This window comes from Labeo rohita, chromosome 24 (genome assembly GCF_022985175.1).
Source record: "Labeo rohita strain BAU-BD-2019 chromosome 24, IGBB_LRoh.1.0, whole genome shotgun sequence".
Taxonomy (NCBI): domain Eukaryota; kingdom Metazoa; phylum Chordata; class Actinopteri; order Cypriniformes; family Cyprinidae; genus Labeo; species Labeo rohita.
In genome coordinates, this window is record NC_066892.1 from 18,474,944 (window position 1) to 18,497,036 (window position 22,093).

Below are 22,093 nucleotides of genomic sequence, written 5' to 3' on the forward strand. Positions count from 1 at the left end.
AAACACCCTGCCTGAGGAACAAAGAGAACAAACCAGCCGCCGGGCCCCTGTTCCACTGACATCCGAGCGCTGCTGTCATCTACACTCACCACAAAGAAAAAAAAAACCCTTCAAGAAGCTCAGCCAAAAAATGCCAAGTCTGTGATTTATTCCCTCAAACAAGGAAGCAGCATTCTACATTCTTCAGACACAAAGAGGGTTTAAAAACACACACACGTTGAACTCAAATTTAGGGCTTTTTTGCGAAATTATAATTTGGTGAATTTGAACGAACGGCTATGTGAGTTAAATAAAGCCATGAGATCATTGACGAAGCCTGAGAATCGTAGATCACCGCATTTCCCAAATTGTTTGTTTTGAAAGTTTAAATATAGCTTATGATGGTTTATATAAAAAAACAAATACAAGAACCGCAGAAGTAAACTAGTTCTTATTGCGTGTTCATAACCCTTTTGAACCTGCTAAATTTGGCATTATGCCTTAATAAAATTATCCTATAAATAAAGGAAATAATTCAAATATAAATAAAGGTAAAAATATAGTCACTGTTGCACAAAAACAGTGCTGTCAATCGATTAATCGTGATTAATTGCATCCGAAATAAACGTTTTGTTGACATAATACATGTGTGTGTATATATGTTTATATATTAAATATATTTATTAGGGCTGCAAAATGATTAATCGTGATTAATCGCATTCAAAATCGAAGTTTATGTTTACATACTGTATGTGTATGTACTGTGTATATTTATTATGTATATATATATACACACACATGCATGGATATATTTAGGAAAACATGTTGTGTGTATATAATAAATATATTTATTAGGGCTGCAAAACGATTAATCGTGATTAATCGCATTTAAAACAAAAGTGTATTTTTACATACTATATGTGTGTACTGTGTATATTTATTATGTATATATAAATACACACACATGTATGAATATTTAGGAAAATATGTTATGTGTATATAATAAATATATTTATTAGGACTGCAAAATGATTAATCACGATTACTCACGATTAATTACATTTAAAATCAAAGTTTATGTTTACATACTATATGTATGTGTGCTGTGTATATTTATTATGTATATATAAATACACATGCATGGATATATTTAGGAAAATATGTTATGTGTATATAATAAATATATTTATAAGGGTTGCAAAATGATTAATCGCGATTAATCACATTCAAAACAAAAGTGTATTTTTACATACTATATGTGTGTTTACTGTATTTATTTATTATGTATATATAAATACATATGTATATAAAGGAAAAATATGTTAGTTTTTTATAAAAATATTAATATTTATATATAATATAAATTATTTACAAGCATTAAATATATACATATGTGTGTGTTTATATATACATAATAAATATACACAATACAGACACATTTATTACGTAAACAAACACTTTTTTTGGATGCGATTATTTGTGACTAATCGCAATTAATCGTTTGAAAACACTAATTTATACTTATATTTTTATACACATTTTGCTAACTAAATATTACATATTTTATACACACTACCCAAAAAGCTTTTATTTAGCAAGCATGCATTCAGTTTATCAAAAATAAATGCAAGATGTTAAAAATGTTACAAAACATTTCTATTTCAAATAAATTCTGATCTTTTAAACTTTCTACTAATCTAAGAACTCTAAAAAAGAAACATGCAAAAAGCAGTTAAGCAGTACAACTGCTGACAATGATAACAAAAAAATTTTGGGCAGCAAATCAGGATATTAAAATGATTTCTGAAGGATCATGTGACAGTGAAGACTTGAGTAATTGAGTAAATTCAGCTTTGGCATCACAGGAATAAATTGCATTAATATTAAATATATTAAAACAGAAAACAATGCATTTTAAATTGTAGTAATGCCTCGTTGTAGTAATATCATTACTGTATTTTTAATCAAATAAATGCAAATCGAAAAGAAAAAGTTTCTCAACTTTCATCATCTTTGCTGTAAGACACAAACCTCATTCAAAGGGCAGTTCAGGCAATTAAACTTAACAATGAACCATTTCTGAAGGACAAAAAAACCCTTAAGAAGTGTCAATGGACATTCTCAGTGCAACTGGTTTGTAATCCATGCCTGTTCCAGCCACATAACTCTGACAGCTGCAGGCCCAGCCGAATGCCTGCAAGGCCTCGATGATCTTATTAAAAAAAGAAACAATTACACTGAACTCAGAGTTCCTCGAAGCTGGACGGCGTACCCAAGCAGCCCCTCTTTCTGTGTATTTTTCTAAACTCTGCCGCGATATTTGCCTGCGTTTGCATTTAAAAACACATCACTTACCCTTCCGAATCTGTTGGCGTAAGATCCCGTGAGCAAGGAATGGAAAACGATGATTGTTTCATCCAAGTCCCAAATGAACACGCGCTGAGAAAAGAAAGAGCAAAATCAATGGCTCACTCAGCATGCAAGATGATCTGATTGTCAATAAGAAGGGTGCATAGATTCATGCGCTCTGGGATCAGTAGATATACAGCCCTGATGGTCACCATAGCACCCCGCGACTGCGGGAAGAACCGCCGCTGGACAATCCATCTCCTGCGCCCGATGCATTAACACAATCAATAGCAACAAACTAATTAACTAGATTTGTTAACATGCTATGATGTCAGCTTGCTAATGGGGCCAAAACCTTTCAGAGATTCAGGTCGTGTTAATGAAAAGACCATGGACTGTACATCGCAAATATGATCGAGATATAAATAATGTACCTCTACATTTAAAATATGCTGTAGAAAGTAATTTCACTCAAGGAACACATTGAATTAAATGTAAAATTGAAAAATTTTAATTGTATTTGTAAAACAATGGCAATTTTCAGAAATCTGCTTTTTACAAAATGTAAACTATTTACAAGAGATTTGAAATGATGAGTTTCTTTTATTTTCTGAAATTGTATTTTCTTATGAAACACACTCCAATAATCTTTGTAAAAATATTTTTTACTGAAGTTGTAAGTAAAACAGTATGAACTGTTTCAAATTGTCTAAAATTGACTTATGACCGGTTTAAAATTGACTTTAACAAATTAATTTTTTTTCCCAAAATACATAGTTGAAATCTAGTGAGCAATGGCATTCTCCTTTTTTTCTAAATGTAAACTATTTACAAGAGATTTAAAATTATTATTATTATTATTATTATTTATTTATTATTTTAATTGTATTTTTTATAAAACATACTCCAGTAATCTTTATAAAATAATGTTTTTATTGAAGTGTTAAACAAATATTTTTTATTAAAGTTGTTAGTAAAAAAGTGTGAACTGAATTCTTCACCAAACTGAATTATATACATATTTTATATTTTTAAATTCACCTGAATTCATAAAATTATTATTCAATGAGCAATAACAATTTTCCTAAATCTGCTTTTCTATTTAATCTATTAATATTATTATTATTATTATTTTTTTTTTTATTTAAAAGTTAAAAGAATATTTTTATTTAAGTTGTAAGTAAAAAAGTGTGAACTGAATTCTTCACCAAACTGATTTAAAAACATTTGTTTATATTTTTAAATTCACCTGAATTCATAAATTGTTTTTTTTTTTTTTTTTTTTTAAATTCACCTAAATCTGCTTTTCTATTTAATCTATTAATATTATTATTATTATTATTTTTATTTATTTAAAAGTTAAAAGAATTTTTTTTTTTTGAGTAAAAAATGGAACTGAATTCTTCAACAAACTGATTTAAAAACATTTGTTTATATTTTTAAATTCACCTGAATTCATAAATTGTTTTTTTTTTTTTTTTTTTTTTTTTTTGAGCAATGGCAATTTTCCGAAATCTGCTTTCTATCTAATCTATTATTATTATTATTATTATTATTATTTATTTATTTATTTATTTATTTTTTTTTTTAAATTGAAGTGTTAAAAGAATATTTTTATTAAAGTTGTATCTAAAACTGTGTGAACTGAATTCTTCACCAAACTGAATATATATATATTTTTCCAAAAAACACCTTTGAAATCCGCTTTTTACAAAAAGTAAACTATTTACAAAAGATATTAAACGAGCTCTTAAACGAGTCTTCATGTCAAAACCTGTGACATGCACACAAAATAAACTGACAGAACGCCAATTTAGGCTTTTGCATGCCAAGCGTGCAAAACATGCAAAGCAAAGCCTTCACCAAAAAAACTCTGTTTAGGGTATTTACATGTTGTAACATGTAAAACTGAGCATGGAACCACACTCAGTGTCTTTCCTTAAACATGTATTGTTTTTACGGTAAAGCAGTAAGCAGAACGGACACTTAAAAGTATCTTAACAGTAATTAATCTATTGCTGCAGATGCATTGACAGAGCGGCAGCGGTCCAATACCTCAAGGTCAGAGTCGGGAGGTGGGGATGGGTTATTGTTCCTCCTTCCTCGGCCACGTGACTTTCCATCTGAAGCCCGACGCAATCGATCTGAATCTGAATCTTTAATGGGGGTTGATGGACTGTGGATTGTACTGTACTCTCCTGCAGGAAAAAAAAAAAAGGCAAAAAGTATATCAAAAGAGGAAAATAAAAAAGGCTTTCACCTTCACATTGTGGCTGGATCCGTTTACCTCATCTAGTGTTCAGTGCTGTAGCTGCTGCCCACATGCTCTAATATCACGCTGTTTATCTGATCTCCTTATACCCTAGATACCATTTAAGCTTTAGTAATGGCAGTGAGGGTGTTATGCACTATACCATCCTGCCCTAATTACACGACAAAGCAAATCTAAGAAACATTTGGGTCACTGGGGGGGCAAAAATAGACTGGCAATACTGTATGATATGCCAAATGTGATGATATCAACGTCTTGTTTATAAAACTGATGGCTGATGCAGATAAGCTGATAATTATTTTCAAACTATGGCCAGTGTTTGATAAATGGCAGACATTAAGAATAGAACAGATATATAAAATAATTATTAATTATTAATAATATTATATGCTATTTTTTTTAACTATTTTGTTTAAGTTGAAATAATAAAATAATAAAACAAACAAATTAATATACATGTTACAACATTAAACACTACAGTTATTCTTTGAAAATGCTAATAATTTTTTTTTTTTTTTAAATAAATTTTATAGATAATTTTATACATTTATACTTATTAAATACAAATTATTAGTGGTAAAACTTACCTTACATGTTAGAAGTGAAATTATAATGCATATACAGCATTACACACTCAAGTTTGTCTTTGAAAATGCTATATAGATAATATTATACATTTATATTTATATTTAATAAATATACATTATATAAATATATAATGTATAATTATTTTGAAAATGGCTAAAGATGTCATTTTTAATCATTTAAAAATTACATGGATATTTTTAAAATATAAAATATTTATAAAATATAAATATTAAAACACAAACAAAATGTACTGGTAATTTTCTTTCCCATTAAGTTGATGGACATTTCATTTAATCCTAAAAATTAACACACTGCAATGAGTAATTCAAAATACTACTAATAATAATCTATTAATATTAGATTAAATTATTATAAATTATTTTTTTAGTTAATTACTTTACATGCTAAAAGTGAATTTAGGCATCACTTTAACGCATATACAACATTACACATTCAAGTTTTTAAAAATGCTAATAAAAAACTTATAAATTATTTAGATAATTGTATGCATTTATATTTATTAAAAACGAATTATTATAAATATATAATGTAAATAATAATAATAATAATACATAATGTATAATTATTTCGCAAATTTTTGCTTAATTAGATTTTTAATCAATTATTTATTTAAAATTACATTTATATACTTTATAATCATTTTATAAAATATAAATATTTTAAACTATTTATATCATTTATGAGAGTTTTAAAATAACTCTTAAAGATTAACTTAAAGAATATAAAGAATATTGCAAATGATGCACAATCAACTGATATTTCTTTAAAAAATTATATAATAAATAATTAGTCTGATAACTCAAATTAGTCTAAAAATGCTAGTAAAATCATATAAATTATACAGTTAATTTTATAAATTTATATGTATTAAAAGCACAAATTATTATAAATATATTATGTAAATGATTATATTATAGAAATATATAATATTTTTTTAAAATTGCTTTTCAGATTATTTTAAATAAAGTAAAAAATTACACTTAGTAATAAATATAATTTTAAAATCTATTCATATAATTTATTTAACATTTATCATTTTTAAAGATCAACTTTGTGCAAGTGTTAGATGACAGCAAAATAATCTAAATGTAAATAATATTGGAAATTAGGCACAATCAACTGATACTTCTAAAAAGAATTCTCTAATTAGTCCGATAACAAACACAATACCAATATATTGTATTGAATCTCAAAAAATGCACTGGTAATTTTCTTTTCCAATCAATATGGAAAATTCATTGAGCACATTGTGATTTTGAGTGCACCACCAGGGTTTAGTATTGCAAAATGCACCAATCACGTCTCGTCTTTGCAGCGTCTTGTACAGGACCTCCATCGTTACTTTTCCCCTTGAAACCGAGCTTTCTTACCTCCCGGTTGCTCTGAGAGGGCCTGGCTGGTGATCCCTGATGGAGGTTCCTGTAGGGTGTAGGTGGCAGTGGTGGAGGGTGTGGTGGGGCTGGTGTTGTTACTGGTCATGTACGGAGAAGTGTAGGGGCTACTGTTGTAATACTGCGCATACTGACTCTGGCCAAAAGCTGGGTAGGAGGGGTAGTCCTGCAAAAAGACATCAAGGCGGTAATGTGAGATAGCCGCACGCAACGCTGCTACTTTACAGCGCAGATTCCAAAACGTAAATGTGAACATATGTCTCCTGTGCGCTACATCTGGACAGCGATCTGTCTTCACTCTTTTTTCCTCCACTCGTGGCATAATTCATATTCGAAAAGAGCAAGAGGTAATCCTTGCGTACAGTGGTTGAGACATTTAGAGTGATTCATATCATGTGAGTAATATGCGAGCGTACACATGTTCTGTAAGAGCTTATGGGAGGAAAGGAAAAAATATTGGGCGCAAATGCAGGAAATGTGATTTCAACAGACTAGATAGTATGGGACAGAAATTCGATTATAGCTACCTGTTGTGTACTATTGAATCCAGTCGAGTTTGTGAGGGAATTGCTTCCAGCGTACAGCCCTGAAGTTGTTGTAAAACTGCCTCCTATGAGAGAAAGAGACATAACCGTGAGCTTTCGCAATGCAAAACACCGAAAGATCAAATCAAATGCGGCTTTGTTTGAAACTGATGTAATTCTGAGGACGATAAGCGTAATATAACCTTCAAAATAAATGACATTTTTAAATTGGAGATAGGGGTCGAGTCGAGCAAGACCTAAACCACCTCAAAGGCATTGAAGACAAAACCTTGCAGGTACTATAGGGGCATGAGGGAGTGTGTGTGTGTGTGTGTGTGTGTTGGTGGGTGGGATATAACAGTGGCTTTATCTTTTCTTTCTCCATATCAGTGATTGGATCTTGGCCGATGGTCGGAAAGAAAGAGGAAAGGGGGTTGGGTCTATTATTTCATCCATCGCTACCTTTACAATGACGGACACAGTGCCACTGTTGTGAATGAGGGGGGTGATGGGGGGAGTTTTACCTGACATCCTGCCTCAATGAATATGCATATCTGTCTTCTTTTCAAGCTGCTCAAAGAAGCACCTTCTGGGTAATTAAATCTCTCTATGGAGAGATAGCATCTAATGACTTAATAACATATATGACATGAGTTATAGGGGCCGGGACAGCCTGGAGGGACGTCGCGTTTTCAGGTGCTTCTTGGAGTCACGGTGCCCAAATCACATTGGAATTCTCAAGCAGACTGAAAAACTGGGTTCAGTACAAGTTGAGATGAATCGATAGAATGTATTACGGCTTTCTTTATAGTGAGACACATAAAATGGAAGCAAATGGGGTCAATATGTATAGAGTAATAAACAATAGGTTCAGATTTTATATTATCAGTTTTCATTTTAGTTCTAGTATTTTTGTGCTGTGCTTTTGTCACTTATTATATTTTTATTTGTATTCGTTGTATGTGACTCTGGACTACAATACCAGTCTTAAGTAGCACAGGTATATTTGTAGCAATAGCCAAAAATACAATGTATGGGTCAAAATTTTTCTTTTATGCCCAAATCATTAGGATATTAAGTAAAGATCATGTTCCATCAAGATATTTTGTAAATTTCCCACTGTAAATATATCAAAACATAACTTTTGATTAGTAATGTAAACTGCTAAAAACTTAATTTGGACAACTTTAAAGGCGATTTTCTTTTTTTTTTTTGCACCCTCAGATTCCAGATTTTATTAATATTGTCATATCCTAACAAACCATACATCAATGGAAAGCATATTTATTCAGCAATATTCAGTATAAATGTCAATATAAAAAAATTGATATATATTAATGAATTATTTATATTTGGGTTTTAGTTTTAGTAAGTATTTCAAATTAAACTATATTTATTTTAACTAGTTGCCAAATAAAAAAATCACATTTTTTAAACTATTTTTTTAAATCTAATATATATATATATATATATATATATATATATTACACATTTCAATATTGTCTTTTTTAATTTTTATTTTTTAAGAGTGTAAGTTTCAGTTTTACTGAATTATAACAACACTGCTGTAGAAATGATGAAAACTGAAAAATGGTAACAATTTCATAATTAGATTCATTAGTTAGGATTAGTTAGCTAGTACTAACAGTACTTCTACAGAATTAATTAATCTTAGTTAATGTTAATTTTAACATTTACTAATGCTTTATTAAAATTAAAATTTGATGCTTGGTAAAATAAGTTAATGCACTTTGAATTAACATGAACTAACAATGCATAACTGTATTTTCATTAACACTAACAAAGATTAATAAATACTGTTGGAACCTTACTGTAAAGTGTTACCAGAAAAATTAATACAAGTACTTTTATAAACTTTAAATCTTTTTCTACTTTTAAATCCTCAAATATTCACACCATTGATTTCAACTGTAAGTGCCTCAGTGTAACCTTGATTTTTGCTTTTTTAAACAAAATGAGGGACAAAACTACTTTTTGTGGTAATTAACATTATGCCACAAACGCTGTAGGCTGAGCTTAACATGTATTGAATGTAGAATATTCCTTTAAATCAGTTTAAGAACATTTTCCCAGAAGTTTCCGTATGCTAACTAACATAACCAGGCAATAAACGAATGAACAGCTGTAACGCCTGCTGCTTTTTTACCTGTAAAGCTTTGCTTAAAAGCTTCATATTCTACTTTTAAATCCTCAATAAATACATAAGTGAACCCCGTTCATTTCCATTGTAAGTGCCTCAACATAACCTTGATTTTTTTTTTAAATGAAGGATGGTCAAAACCACGTTTTGTGGTAATCAACCTTATGCCACAAATGCTGTAGATTGATCTTAACATGTACTGAATGCAGACTATTCAGAATAATCAGCTTTAGCACATTTTCCCAAAAGTTTTCATATGCTAACTAACATCAGTTATCTCATATATGCAGCACTCTTAACACGAAACAGGCACAAAATTAACTCAGCGTGTTTAAATAAAAGCGTAACTGGACATTTGTTGAGCAAAAAAACAGAAGCAAAGTCTTTCATCTTCTGGTGTTGAGGAAAATGAGGCCCCTCAGACTGTAACAAACATACAACAGCTTTACATGTGGACTACTGTCTGGCTCAACAAGCAAGTTTCCTTGTTTTTTTATCTCTTGTTTTTAAAGAACATCAAGAGGTGCTCTAAAAGCTGTCGACTTCCTCCCCAGACTTGAGCCGTCACGTAAAGCGAGACGCATGAATCTCCCAATGCACAACAAATTAGCTAAATCCACAGTTCAAAAAGTCATAAAAGCCAGGACTCGTAGGAAAGCAGTTGACTCCGGAGAGAGTCCGGAGCCACATAAAAGCCAAGCAAGACCCCCTCCGGTCCCAAAAGAATGACTCCATGCTGAGGAGAGGCCTGGTTTTTCCCAGGGGCAAAAACTCCCCCATTCCTCCCCCTCTCCGCTCTGTCTTGCTCCAGTTAGTTCACTCAAGACGAGACACTGGCTCTCCTTATGGCCTCTCCAATTGGGAGTCCATTTGCTGTGCTTGATCAGTCCTCTTGCCATGGGCTATGTCTATCATCAGTGCACAATATTTGTAGCAGAAGTTTTGTAGGCCTCTCTAGGGAGCAAGCGATCAAGTCCAGATGGGCTTCTTTAAAAAGCAGTCTGCTGCTCCTCTCACACGGTGTGCAGAATGGAGGGAGGCCCAATTGTTGCCGTAATTATCATCTACTTTGAGTCAGAATCACTGAGTGAAGCCGCTCTCTTGCTCTACTCGAGCCATTACGGTTATAGCAAAGGAAGCAGAGCTCAAACAGGTGTGAAAGTGGAAAATTAATTCCCAATTTACACTCAGATGTACTGAGTGAAATCTAGAAGACATCAAGAAGAAACTGTGAATTTTGATCTGAAACCATATCAGTTAACATTCCCATATTTTCTTGCTATTTTGTCCAATTTATGATAACCCAACAATCTGTGATGACATTTCAAGCCAGGAAAGTCCTTCTGTGTTACATTTCTGGATCACGATCAAAGAAAGCCCGGGCCGTTCCATTAGACATGAAAGAGCAGGGAAAAAACATTAATTTAATTGTATTCCCTCTGACAGCTGGGTGCGGGATCGCTCTACTGAGGTTATGGGACAGCAGTTGGTATCATATAGATGGGGGGTCTACATTTGGCTACCGTGTTGAGTCTCTTCCTCTGAGTCCAGACCTACCTAATCGATGAGGCACAGAGAGGAAGCCAATAGAGACAGACTGGCCTGGTTAATGGTCATCTGTCATCTGCTCTTTCAGTTAGTGGCTAATGTGTTTATGGCTGCGTGGGCTTTGAAAGCAAGACTGAAGGCACCTCAGTTGCTGACTTACAACAAACTCAATGCAGTATCGTTTTGCTGTCATGTAATTCCAAACCTGTATGCTGTTATTTTTGGGTGAAGTAGATCTTAAAAGACTGTTCTTGCCAAATTCTGGCACAAAATTGGCCAAATTCATAGCAACATTTAAAACTGAAAAATGGATTTCTCCAAAATATCCCAAAGTCATTTTCATTTATTGGCTTTTACTTGATGGCATAATCTGGAGGCTTAACAAGCTCCTTTAGGTGTAAAAATCAACTACAATTATTAAAATTTGGTTTCAGCCACCACTGAACAGATTGGATGCATATTTTGGGTTCTATTCTTTCATGACATTTAGTTTCATTGGAGTTGAACGGTGCGAACAGGCCTTTAAACTTCTGCGGTTGGGACAGGGTAACACTTACAACCCTGGTGTTGAAGCAGCATCAGCAGAAGCAGAAAGTTTCTACTTATGAGGCATGGAAAAGAAGCTTCAACAGACCACATATGTCACATTATTTATTGTGAGATGCTCTGGAGAGCGTTCAAAAACGTGGAGATGTTTCTACTGTCACACATTATTTGGAGATTAGAGAGCTCAAACCGGCGCTAACTGTTGGAGGCTCGAAGGAAAACACTAGAGGGAGAAAGATTGGGAGAAAAAGAGGCGGCAGAAAAAGACCGTTGGTTTTGGATTTGGGACAGTGTCTCTGAAAAAAAACGAAAAGACAACACTGGGTGGCAGAGAGTTTGCCTGATGCACATTTGATTCCCAGTACGCAAGTGTGACTTCCATGAACTGACCTCAAAGACGAGAGTCACGGGTGTTCCTTCTAAAACAAACATACTTAAGAACGTACATGGCCGAGCGCAAGAGAAAAAGACTGGTCTTAAAGAGGAAAAGGGGATTTTTTCCATCTGTGTTGGTTCTCTTTAGGCCTAATGCAAAAAAGACTGTGTCTAACTACAAGCTAATACAACCATCTGCTCGGGGATGTTATGAATTGCTCCGTGTCTGCCATTAATTGTGTCCTCTTTTGAAGGAGGCCTGAGAGGAATCACGGCTCTATTTTGTCACTCCACCGGGAAGAGCTGAAGAGGAAAAGAGTAGAGGGTGATCCTGACCTTGCATCTGGTAACTGTAGGGGGCTTGTCCCGTCTGAGGCGTGGAGAAACTGGAACTGTAGCTGAGGAAGCCGCTCTGGCCTGGAGACTGAGCCTGGGTTAGTCCGCCCTCTGTCTTGATGCCTGCCCACAATGGACCTAAATCAGTTAGTGACACCAGAGCAATATGATGCACAATCCTCAGTGTTACTCCTTCCACGTCATTCAAGAATAAAAGATAACGGTGGCCTGTTTCGCATTGGGCCGTGGTTCAAGCAACCTTTGCGTTGAAGTGTTTGTGCCAAACTCAGCACGGACTTCCAAGAATTTGCTGGTCCGAGTTAAAACAAACCTGTTTTTTGATTAGATTGAATCAGGCCCAATGCAGGTTTGCGATTTGCTTCCACTCAAACAAACATGTGAACTCTCGGGAGCGTATTTCGAGATCGTTCTACCTAAACAACATTATCTGTGCGCATATTTTCGCAAAGGTTTCATAACGTTCAAATCCTTGGAAAAACATTTTTAGCCTGAGCTGGGCTCTCACGGTGTGTAGACGAGGAACTGAAATCTCCCTTATCTGTCGAACTAGCAAAAAATTAGTAACTGTCTGAAGGAGTCACTGAGTCTGCAAACGCAAAACAAAAGTCAGCAGAGTCCCACGTTTCGACTGAAGGTGGGAAAAGGAGCTACTAAGGGCTGAGGTAAGCGTTAGCCTAATCTTAGTGATCAGTACATTGTTAGCTAAGCTTAAGAATGAGGCAAATGCTATAAATGCTAAAAATTAAACTGTGTCTCATTTGATAACTTTCAGTTTAATTAAATGCATTAAAAGGACCAAAAAACATTAAATCTAGGTCAATATCCAAAAATAAGGAGTTATTTCAAAGGTCAGAGATGCAATTGTATACAAACAAAAGGTCTTGAGTTTCGAATGAAGGCGGGAAACGGAGCTTCTAAGCGCTGAGGTAAACGTTAGTGATTAGCACATTGTTAACTAAGTTTCAAAAATAATCTTAAAGCTACATGCTATGTATGAGACAAAAGCTACAAATGCTAAATGCTAAAAAATAACCTGTCTCATTTGATGACTTTCAATTTAATTAAATACATTAAAATGACAGAAAAACATTAAATATTAGTCATAATCTCCAAAAATAAGGAAATAAAGTTTCAATTGAAGGTGGGAAAAGGAGCTACTAAGAGCTGAGGTAAACAATAGCCTAATCTTAGTGATCAGCACATTGTTAACTAAGTTTTAGAATTAATCTTAAAGCTAAGTATGACTAATGCTACAAATGCTAAATGCTAAAAACAAAACTGCATCTCAGTTGATGACTTTCATTTCAATTAAATGCATAATAAGAACCAAAAACATTAAATCTACGTCATAATATCCAAAAACAAGGAATTATTTTAAAAGTGAGATACACATTGTATACAAACAAAAGATTAGCAGAGTCCCAAGTTTCGACTAAAAGTGGGAAAGGAGCTACTAAGTGCTGGGGTAAAAATTAAAAAAAAAAAAAAAAAAAAATTATGACTAACTGCATCTCAGAAATTAAACTGTGTCTCATTTGATTACAAATTGCATTACAAAATCACGCCCAAAATATATATATATATAGTAGACATAATTGATTTATGAAACGCAGCAAAAGCAACACAAATCCCTTCAAATAATTATTTGTATATGATTTTAACTAGTTCTGCCAAACGATTAATCGCAATTAATCGCATAAAAAAAAGGTTTTTATTTACGTAATATACACACACACATGCATGGATATATTTAAGAAAAATATGTTATGTTTAAATATTAAGTATATTTATATATCATATTAGTTATATCAATATGATATAACAAAAACATTTATTTTGGATGCGATTAATTGCGATTAATCAATGCACAGCACTCTTTTTAATATATAAACAACATTTTTTTAATATACACATGCATGTGTGTGTATTTATATATACATAAAATATACACAGTGTACACACATATATTATGTAAACAAAAACTTTTATTTTGAATGCAATTAATCGCGATTAATCATTGCACAGCACTCTTTTTAATATATGAACAACATTTTTTTTAATATATACATGCATGTGTGTGTATTTATATATACATAAAATATACACAGTACACACACATATATTGTGTAAACAAAAACTTTTATTTTGGATGCGATTAATCGCGATTAACTGTGATCAATCGCGATTGATTAATCGCGATTAATCGTGATTAATCGTTTGACAGCATTAATTTTAATATTATTTAAAATAATTAAAATGTTTGTAAAGTTCAAATTTCTATTACTGTTAGTAAGTAAATAAATGAAAAAATAAATGAATTAATTCTGCAACATTTACATACTTTTTTGTTATTTTACATGAATAAAAACTAATTAATTTACTATATAAATGTTTTGTAAGAGTGGGAGTTCATCTGCTTGAGTGAAAAGCAAAGCACAACCTGGATTACAAAGCTTTAAAGCACAGAAACGAACAAAGTGAATCAGTTACCATAGGCTGGAATCCCATAGGGCTGGCCCGGCTGAGGGTACGTGCCATAGGCAGCAGCCTGCTGCATTCCTGTGGTGTATTGCGTCTGTCCGTACGCGGCCATATTTTGGGCGGAAGGAGTCGGAAGAATGTGTGGATAGGGTCTGCTATTTGAGAGCAAAGTAAGAGAAAAGAGAGACGTGTATTTTTACCCAAAAGCTCATATCGAAAAATTTGCTCAAAGACAAATGCAAATCCCTGTGATTCTGCTACTTAATCATAAATATTTGGCCAAGCTGCGAAAGGGAGAAATATCTAGCCATTAAGCAGCTGATATACATTGCGAAAGAAAAATAAATGGCGAGGGAAATTTTTGCTAGATAATAATTACAACAGATTTTGGAGTATGCAAGCTGCAGACATCAATGAAAACAAAGCAGCCGGAGAGTCCAGAATCTGGCAGAAGGATCTAATTAAAGGCCCAAATGAAGTTGGATGCTGCTTATTTTTTAAAGAAAAATAAAAGAAGCCTTACTTGGAAGGGTAAATCTGGGGAGAGAACTGGTGAGTTTGTCTTGGGCTGAAGCCACTGGTTCCAATGGCTGTGGAGAGTTAAAAAGAAAAGAGGCAAGCACATAGTCAAACATTAAAAAATAAGGTAAATATTATTCTTTGCCAACAGAACTTCTGGAATCCAAGGAAACAGTAATTACATTGCATTACACTATTTATTTCACTAACCTTATTTTAGGTTGAAAAATTAAGAGCAATAACGAAGCAAAATAATCAGGTAATATGGGAGCGTTTTCTGCTGACTGTATACATAAAAGCCTACACAGGATGGAAAGGCCTAGTGTCCACAAACACGCACACACACGGCGCTGGGAATGATGTATGGCCGCGCACGCTGGAGGGTTTAAAGTGGACCGTACAATGAGAAATCAGCGCGCCTGATTACAGGTAAGTAGTACACATAAGGAGCCTTCATTAGACACATACCGGGCCTGTGGTTCCCAGCCCTTAATGACAGTGTGGAGGGCCATTCACTTAACTCACACAAACACTAGAGCAACATGAGACCTTTTGATGTGCCATTGAAAGCATGGCTTAAGTCTTGGAAACTGCACTCAAATTGTAGTGCCCTTATAAAAGCTACTTCTCATTGCAAACAATTTAAAAATATTGTAAAATAATAATAATAATAATAATAGTAATGACAATTTAATATTTTTAGTCATATTTTATGTTGTTGTTTTAATATTTAAATGAATTAAAATGATAAAATTATAATAGTATTGTATTTTTAATCTTTTAAAGTAAAATTATATTATTTGCAATGAAAATTGTTATAAATGATTGTATATTTTTATATAATAATACAATTATGTAATAGTTACATCAATATAGTAAGGTGTTTTTTTTATGTTGTTTTATTTTCAATTTTTTTTAAATGTATAAAATGCAGAAATATATTATTATTATTATTTAGCTTTTTTTTTTTACAACTTCTGGTTATATTGTTCACAATTAAAATTATTAGACAAACATTTTATATAATAATAAAAATAATAAATTTATCATTATTATTATTACTATAATTAAAAAGTTTTTTATATTATTACTTCTATTAGTATAATGTAATTCTTTTTAAATATTTGTATTCTAAAACACTAATAATACTGTTCAGTACAAATATAATATAATATAATATAATACATACATATTTTTAACCTATGTATTATAAAAGTATTATTTCTACTATTCATGTGATAATTAATTAAATAATTATTAATTAATTAAATATGAATTAAACATTGATTTATTTTTAATATTTTGTTATTGAAAAACAATGCTTACTTTAATACTATACTAAAACATTAACAATACTGTATAATACATATTAATACTGTTTAATACAAATATAATATAATATAATATAATAATACATATTTTTAAACGATGTATTATACAGTATTATTTCTACTATTTATGTAGTGTAATTTTAATTATATTTTTTTATTTAAAAACAATGCTAACAATACTAAAACACTAACAATATAACAATATAATAATATAATATAATATAATAATATAACATAATAAAATATTTGTAACTTATGTATTATATAGTACTACCAATACTTAATATAACGTAATAAATAAAATAAAATAAATATATAATAATAAAAAATACAAAAGTATTTAAAAAATGCTTAATTTAATACTATGCTAAACACATATATACACTGTATAATATAATATAATAATATTTTTCACCTATGTATTACATGTTAGTTTTTAAAAATAATACCTATTACTAATAATATTACTAGGCTTACTATTGCTGTTTTTAGACTGCTAAATATAAGCCTCATCCTCTGTGAATTCCCATTTGTAGGCTTTGGATGTCTTTTCTTTAGGGTGGAGGCATTACAAATATTGCAATTCTCTTGCCTCGTGTGTATAATTGGCTGTGACATCTAAAGTAAGGGTTAGTTAAGGAGCTCTTGCTCCATGTAACTGTATTCTTTGCGCCCTCAAACCGGGGCCTTTTCCCCCACACTTCAGCACCTGGTCTGGACAAACACTGAACCTCTGCACTACGGCATCCCCAGAGTATAAAACGGTCTCAAATGACTTCAGTTCATTCACAATGTCAGAGATAGAAGTCCGAGCCATGATTTATATGAGTCTAACATAAAGGTATCAGGTACTTAGTCAAATAGGTAGGGAAATAAGACAAATTAGCAGGAATGTAATACTCCATGAAGAGTTCTCGCATTTGCTTAGTAAGTAATGTGAGGAGTCTATAACATGGAGTAGACCTAACTAAATTTGTATGCTTAAGTTTGAAAATAGACCTTTGAGAGTATAACGTTTTTGACACAATGCAAGCGAGCTGGTTTTGCGGCTCCAAAATGTCTTCGGAATGGAGGACAAATGGGCATTTAATACCGCTTTGTGTCTCTGGTCTCATCAAACTGTATTATTTTGGACTAAAGTCTTGCGTTTTGTGGTTTCGAAAGGCATTTCACAATTTACTACAGTGTGTGCGGGCCACCGGGATGGAGTGTCACTCGATTAGGGGGCTGGGAGGGTCATAACTCAACGCCCTGTTGGCATGGGAACTGAGACAGAGCCTCACGCTACTCGAGCTCCAGCCACAGGGCCACTTCCTGGGCCTCTGCTTATCAGTAACCCATCTGAGGGATCATCTCCCACCAGTCGAGCTGAGTGTGTGCGTGTCGTACCTGATCCTGAGAAGCTGTCTAGAGAGCCGTCTGCTACAGAGGTGGCGATTTCACTGCTGCTCATTGGCTCTGTTTTAACTGCAAGCAGAAGGAAAGCAGAGCATTCGTGACGCTGCACTGGTAAAGCCGACACTACAGACAAATGCCTTTCTGCTTGTAAAATCAACATACTTAATCTTTAAGCATAGCCAGAAAACAAACTTCTTTAATGTCAAAGTGCTCATCCAGATGGTTTTATTGCCTCACAATGTGGAAAGGATCATTAAGTGGTTGGGTTTTGTAAGGGTGGCGCAATGAAGAGGGCTTCTATTGAGATAATAGAGCTTTCAGGTTTCGACAGCTCTATCCTGGCTAAGTCACAGGACAGGCCAACAATTAAAGCTAATCTCTTTTACAAATAAGACAAGAACACTTCCCTTCCAATACACACAGCTCTTGTGTTGATTTAAGGACAATAGCCATGCTAAACACTATTATTTAAAAGCATAAACCAGTCTACTTCTGACAGAATGACATGTAAAAATCAAGGAGATAATTAAATATATAAAATAAAAAATAAATAAATATGTGTTCATTTAATTTTAAATGATCTATCTATCTATCTATCTATCTGATGGCTGAATTAGGAGTAAATTAGGAAATATATACACAACCAGTCAAAAGTTTTTGAACAGTAAGATTTTTAGTGTTTTTAAAGTCTCTTTTGCTCAGCAAGCCTGCATTTATTTGATTCAAAATACAGCACATGCAGTAATATTGCGAAATATTTTTATTATTTAAAATAACTGTTTTCTATTTGAATATATTTTACAATGTAATTTATTCCTGTGATCAAAGCTAAATTTTCAGCATCATCACTCCAGTCTTCATATGACCCTTTAGAAATCATTCTAATATTCTGATTTGTTCAAGAAAAAAATATTATTATTATTGTCAATATGTAAAACAGTTGTGTACATTTTTTCCAGGATTCTTTGATGAATAGAAAGATCCAAAAATCAGCATTTATCTGAAATAAAAAAAGCTTTTGCAACATTTTTTGTGGGGAATGAAATTATAGAAATTACTACTTGTATTTAGTATTTATTTTAGTATTAATACTTGTGCTAATGCTTTAAATTGGTTAAAAAATATAATAATAATAATGATATGATGATGAAATGCAGTTCTTCTGAACTTTCTACAGTAAGAAACCTGAAAAAAAAAACTACTCAGCTGTTTTCAACATAATAATAATAAATATTTTTGAGCAGCAAATGATAGTATTAGAATGATTTCTGAAGGATCATGTGACTGGAGTAATGATGCTAAAAATTCAGCTTTGAAATCACAGGAATAAATCACATTTTAAAATATATTCAACTAGAAAAGAGTTATTTTAGATAGTAAAAATGTTTCAGAATTTTACAGTTTTTGCTGTACTTTGAAACAAATAAATGCAGGCTTGGTGAGCTTTTTTAAAACTTACTGTTCAAAAACTTTTGACTGGTAGTGTAAATAAAATATAAAATATATTAAAATAGAAAACAGCTACTTTAAATTGTAATATTTCACAATAGTATTGTTTTACTGTATTTTTGATTAAATAAATGTAGCATAAGAGACTTGTTTCAAAAACATTCAAAATCTTTCCAACCCCAAACCTTTGAATACTAGTATTATATATATTATGTATATATATAAACATCATTATTTATTTCATTATTTTTTTAAACACAGAGCTTTTATTTAATACCAAACGATGTATTCTAAATATTATTAGTCACTTGATTTCTTACCGGAAGGGTTTTATGTAGCATCAAGGGAAAACAGGCAAAAAAGGTGGAATTTAATGGCAGGAGTAAACTTGTGGAATGCATGGACGTGCAGCATAATTGATATGTCAAGGCAATGCATGGTGTAGAAAATGTGTTTGACCCGACCGCTCGAAACTACAATGAGGGCAACCGGGAGATGATTTCACAGCGTTTAGACAGGCCCGGATCTTTGAAATGAATCCATCTCTGTCTCAGGAGGGGGTGGGGTGGAGGTTTACATTTATGAAAACAAAATTCACAATGTGGGTACGGAGTCATGCCCACTGAAATCCCTCATGGCTGAGGTAGCCATCAGCTTGTCATGTCGAACATGTTGCAGCTATGCTCTCCCTCAAAGGAACACATGTCGACGGGGAGCGGTTTGAATGCGTCCCAACGCTCCCCCCACCCCTCCTTCTCGAAGGGATACGGGAAAATAGTGGCACGGCGCATGCAGAAACTAGTGCAGTCAAGTCTTATCACATACCACACATAACCATAAAACCGTCCTGCAGAACATCAAATGAAAAGCTAAACGCGCATTACGCGTGCCCACAGCTTCGCCATTCATCGACGGTCTGGAATCATAGCCAAAAAGTCTCAAACCATGCTTTCAACAGATTCACCAGAACACAACACAGAATGCCAAACAAGAGTCCAAATGAAAGGCACAATAGTTGAAGACATGTGAGCGCATCAAATTGGCTTTTCACATTCGTGAATGCAATCAGGTGCAATTGTTTTGGATCGCCTCGGGGCGAAATGGCTTTTTCACATATGACGCCAAGTATTGTCCTTTCATTGTTTCGCCAGAACTGCACAAACCTGCAGCGGACTGTGAACTAGAACTTAACAACCAGTCAGCTGTGGTAAGCATAGTGATGTTATCACCTATAGAGAGAGAGAACGGGACAGGACACATGACAATCTGCACTGTCACAGGTTGGGGCTTATCACTACAGAAATGCAAGAAAACCACAGTCAAGATTACATTATGTAAACTACTTCAGAGCTGAATAAAATTCTTATGGGCTGTAACATGATCCGTGAAAACATTGAAAGGTCTACAGTTTATATAGTGCACGCATTGACTCATTTTGTAAAACGTAGCGCTTGAGTGCACTTATGCATTCGGAAGAATATTCATGCATAAATATACAACTAAAATAACGAAGCAGTCTTCAAATTCACATGTACTTAAATTTAACCTGAACTGAATTGAAAATAAGAATCCCCCTGATGCATCAGTGCAAAAATCTGTAGACGTTTAACACGGATTTGACTTTTCACAACTTAACAGTGCATAAATGTTAACGTGCAGGTTAAAAAACACTAATAAATCCACGGTAATGAAGGTATACGGCCCGTCGGAGGCTGTGGAGACGTACCTTCAGTGCCATTTGGTGTCATGGAATTGTTATTTATATGTGAGTTGTCGAGGTTGGGACCGTTTGGGGACTCACTGCTTCCACTTACTCGGCTGTGTGGACTAGCTAGATCCTGCATTTCCATAGACCTGAGAGGAAGAGACACACAGACGGTCACATGATATTGAATGACACGCACACACACTCAAACACGCGAATCCAGATCTGAAATACGAGCGTTCAAAATAAACAATTACAGGACATTCACTCAAAAACCCTAATACTGATTTCAATGTAGTTAAATTAGATCTTAGATACGTGAAAAGCTAAAAGAACATTAAACAAGAACATTCCAGCAGCTCTCCAGAGAAATCCGCTTAACAAGGGCGTTCCCTTGAGGCACATCAAATGACATTTGACACAAATTTAACAATTAATGAGACATCTGATGATTGATTGACTTTCTCATTTTAAGCATTAAAAATTAACCGCCGCTGGCCCCTGCGATTTTCATGTGTTAGTTTCCCCCTGCGTTTCCCTCTGATCTGAAGCAGCAACAGCCGGGGTGAGACAGAAAGAGAAAGAGATGTGTGATTGCGAGGCCTCAAACCTCAACGAGAGCGACTGAAGAGTTCACTAAAGCACGCTGTTTGCTCTGGCGGGCGTCTTAATTGTTTCTTTGTTTATGTACCGAGGGCCACGCCACTGAAAACATTATTCTACTGGCTCCATCGCACACTCGCGGGATTTTATTATGCATAGCAAATGGAAGGTCAGGCCAGTGTGCGTCTGCGGTCGGATGTATGTTACGGGTGTTTGTGTGCGATGCGAACGCGGCCGCAAAACTAAAACACACATCAGTCTCCAGAAAAGCATTATTGCGCTAATTGCGGCAAAAACGCGATGTGTGCCGCTCTGCCAGAATCAATTAGGAACGGTCCGTGTCACTGCTATCAACAAACATTTGGATTTTTATGAATAGCAACGGGGAGGAAATAAGAAACGGTTTATCAGCGTAGATTATCATACCTCTCTTTAGCCGTCGTTCTTGATCGGCTATAAAATATCCGTTACAGATGGTCGCAGTTAAAGCGGGAAA

General features: G+C 33.5%; 1 protein-coding gene across 9 annotated transcripts in view; it reads right to left on the reverse strand.

The window, feature by feature from the left end:
• The window catches only part of eya1 (EYA transcriptional coactivator and phosphatase 1), a 55,166-nt gene that overhangs the window by 27,359 nt on the left and 5,714 nt on the right, over window positions 1-22,093 (reverse strand). For 2 of the 9 annotated variants that reach the window (XM_051098662.1, XM_051098653.1), the window contains exons 2-11: window positions 21,016-21,143; window positions 20,453-20,518; window positions 17,832-17,909; window positions 15,116-15,182; window positions 14,602-14,747; window positions 12,091-12,228; window positions 7,128-7,210; window positions 6,580-6,766; window positions 4,384-4,526; window positions 2,335-2,418 (exon numbers count right to left, since the gene is read on the reverse strand). In XM_051098662.1, the coding sequence (XP_050954619.1) occupies window positions 2,335-2,418; window positions 4,384-4,526; window positions 6,580-6,766; window positions 7,128-7,210; window positions 12,091-12,228; window positions 14,602-14,747; window positions 15,116-15,182; window positions 17,832-17,909; window positions 20,453-20,518; window positions 21,016-21,139 (1,116 nt within the window). In that variant the 5' untranslated portion in view covers window positions 21,140-21,143. The remainder of the gene's footprint in view (window positions 1-2,334; window positions 2,419-4,383; window positions 4,527-6,579; window positions 6,767-7,127; window positions 7,211-12,090; window positions 12,229-14,601; window positions 14,748-15,115; window positions 15,183-17,831; window positions 17,910-20,452; window positions 20,519-21,015; window positions 21,144-22,093) is intronic. The other 7 variants (XM_051098654.1, XM_051098655.1, XM_051098656.1 and 4 more) reach the window with 7 other exon arrangements.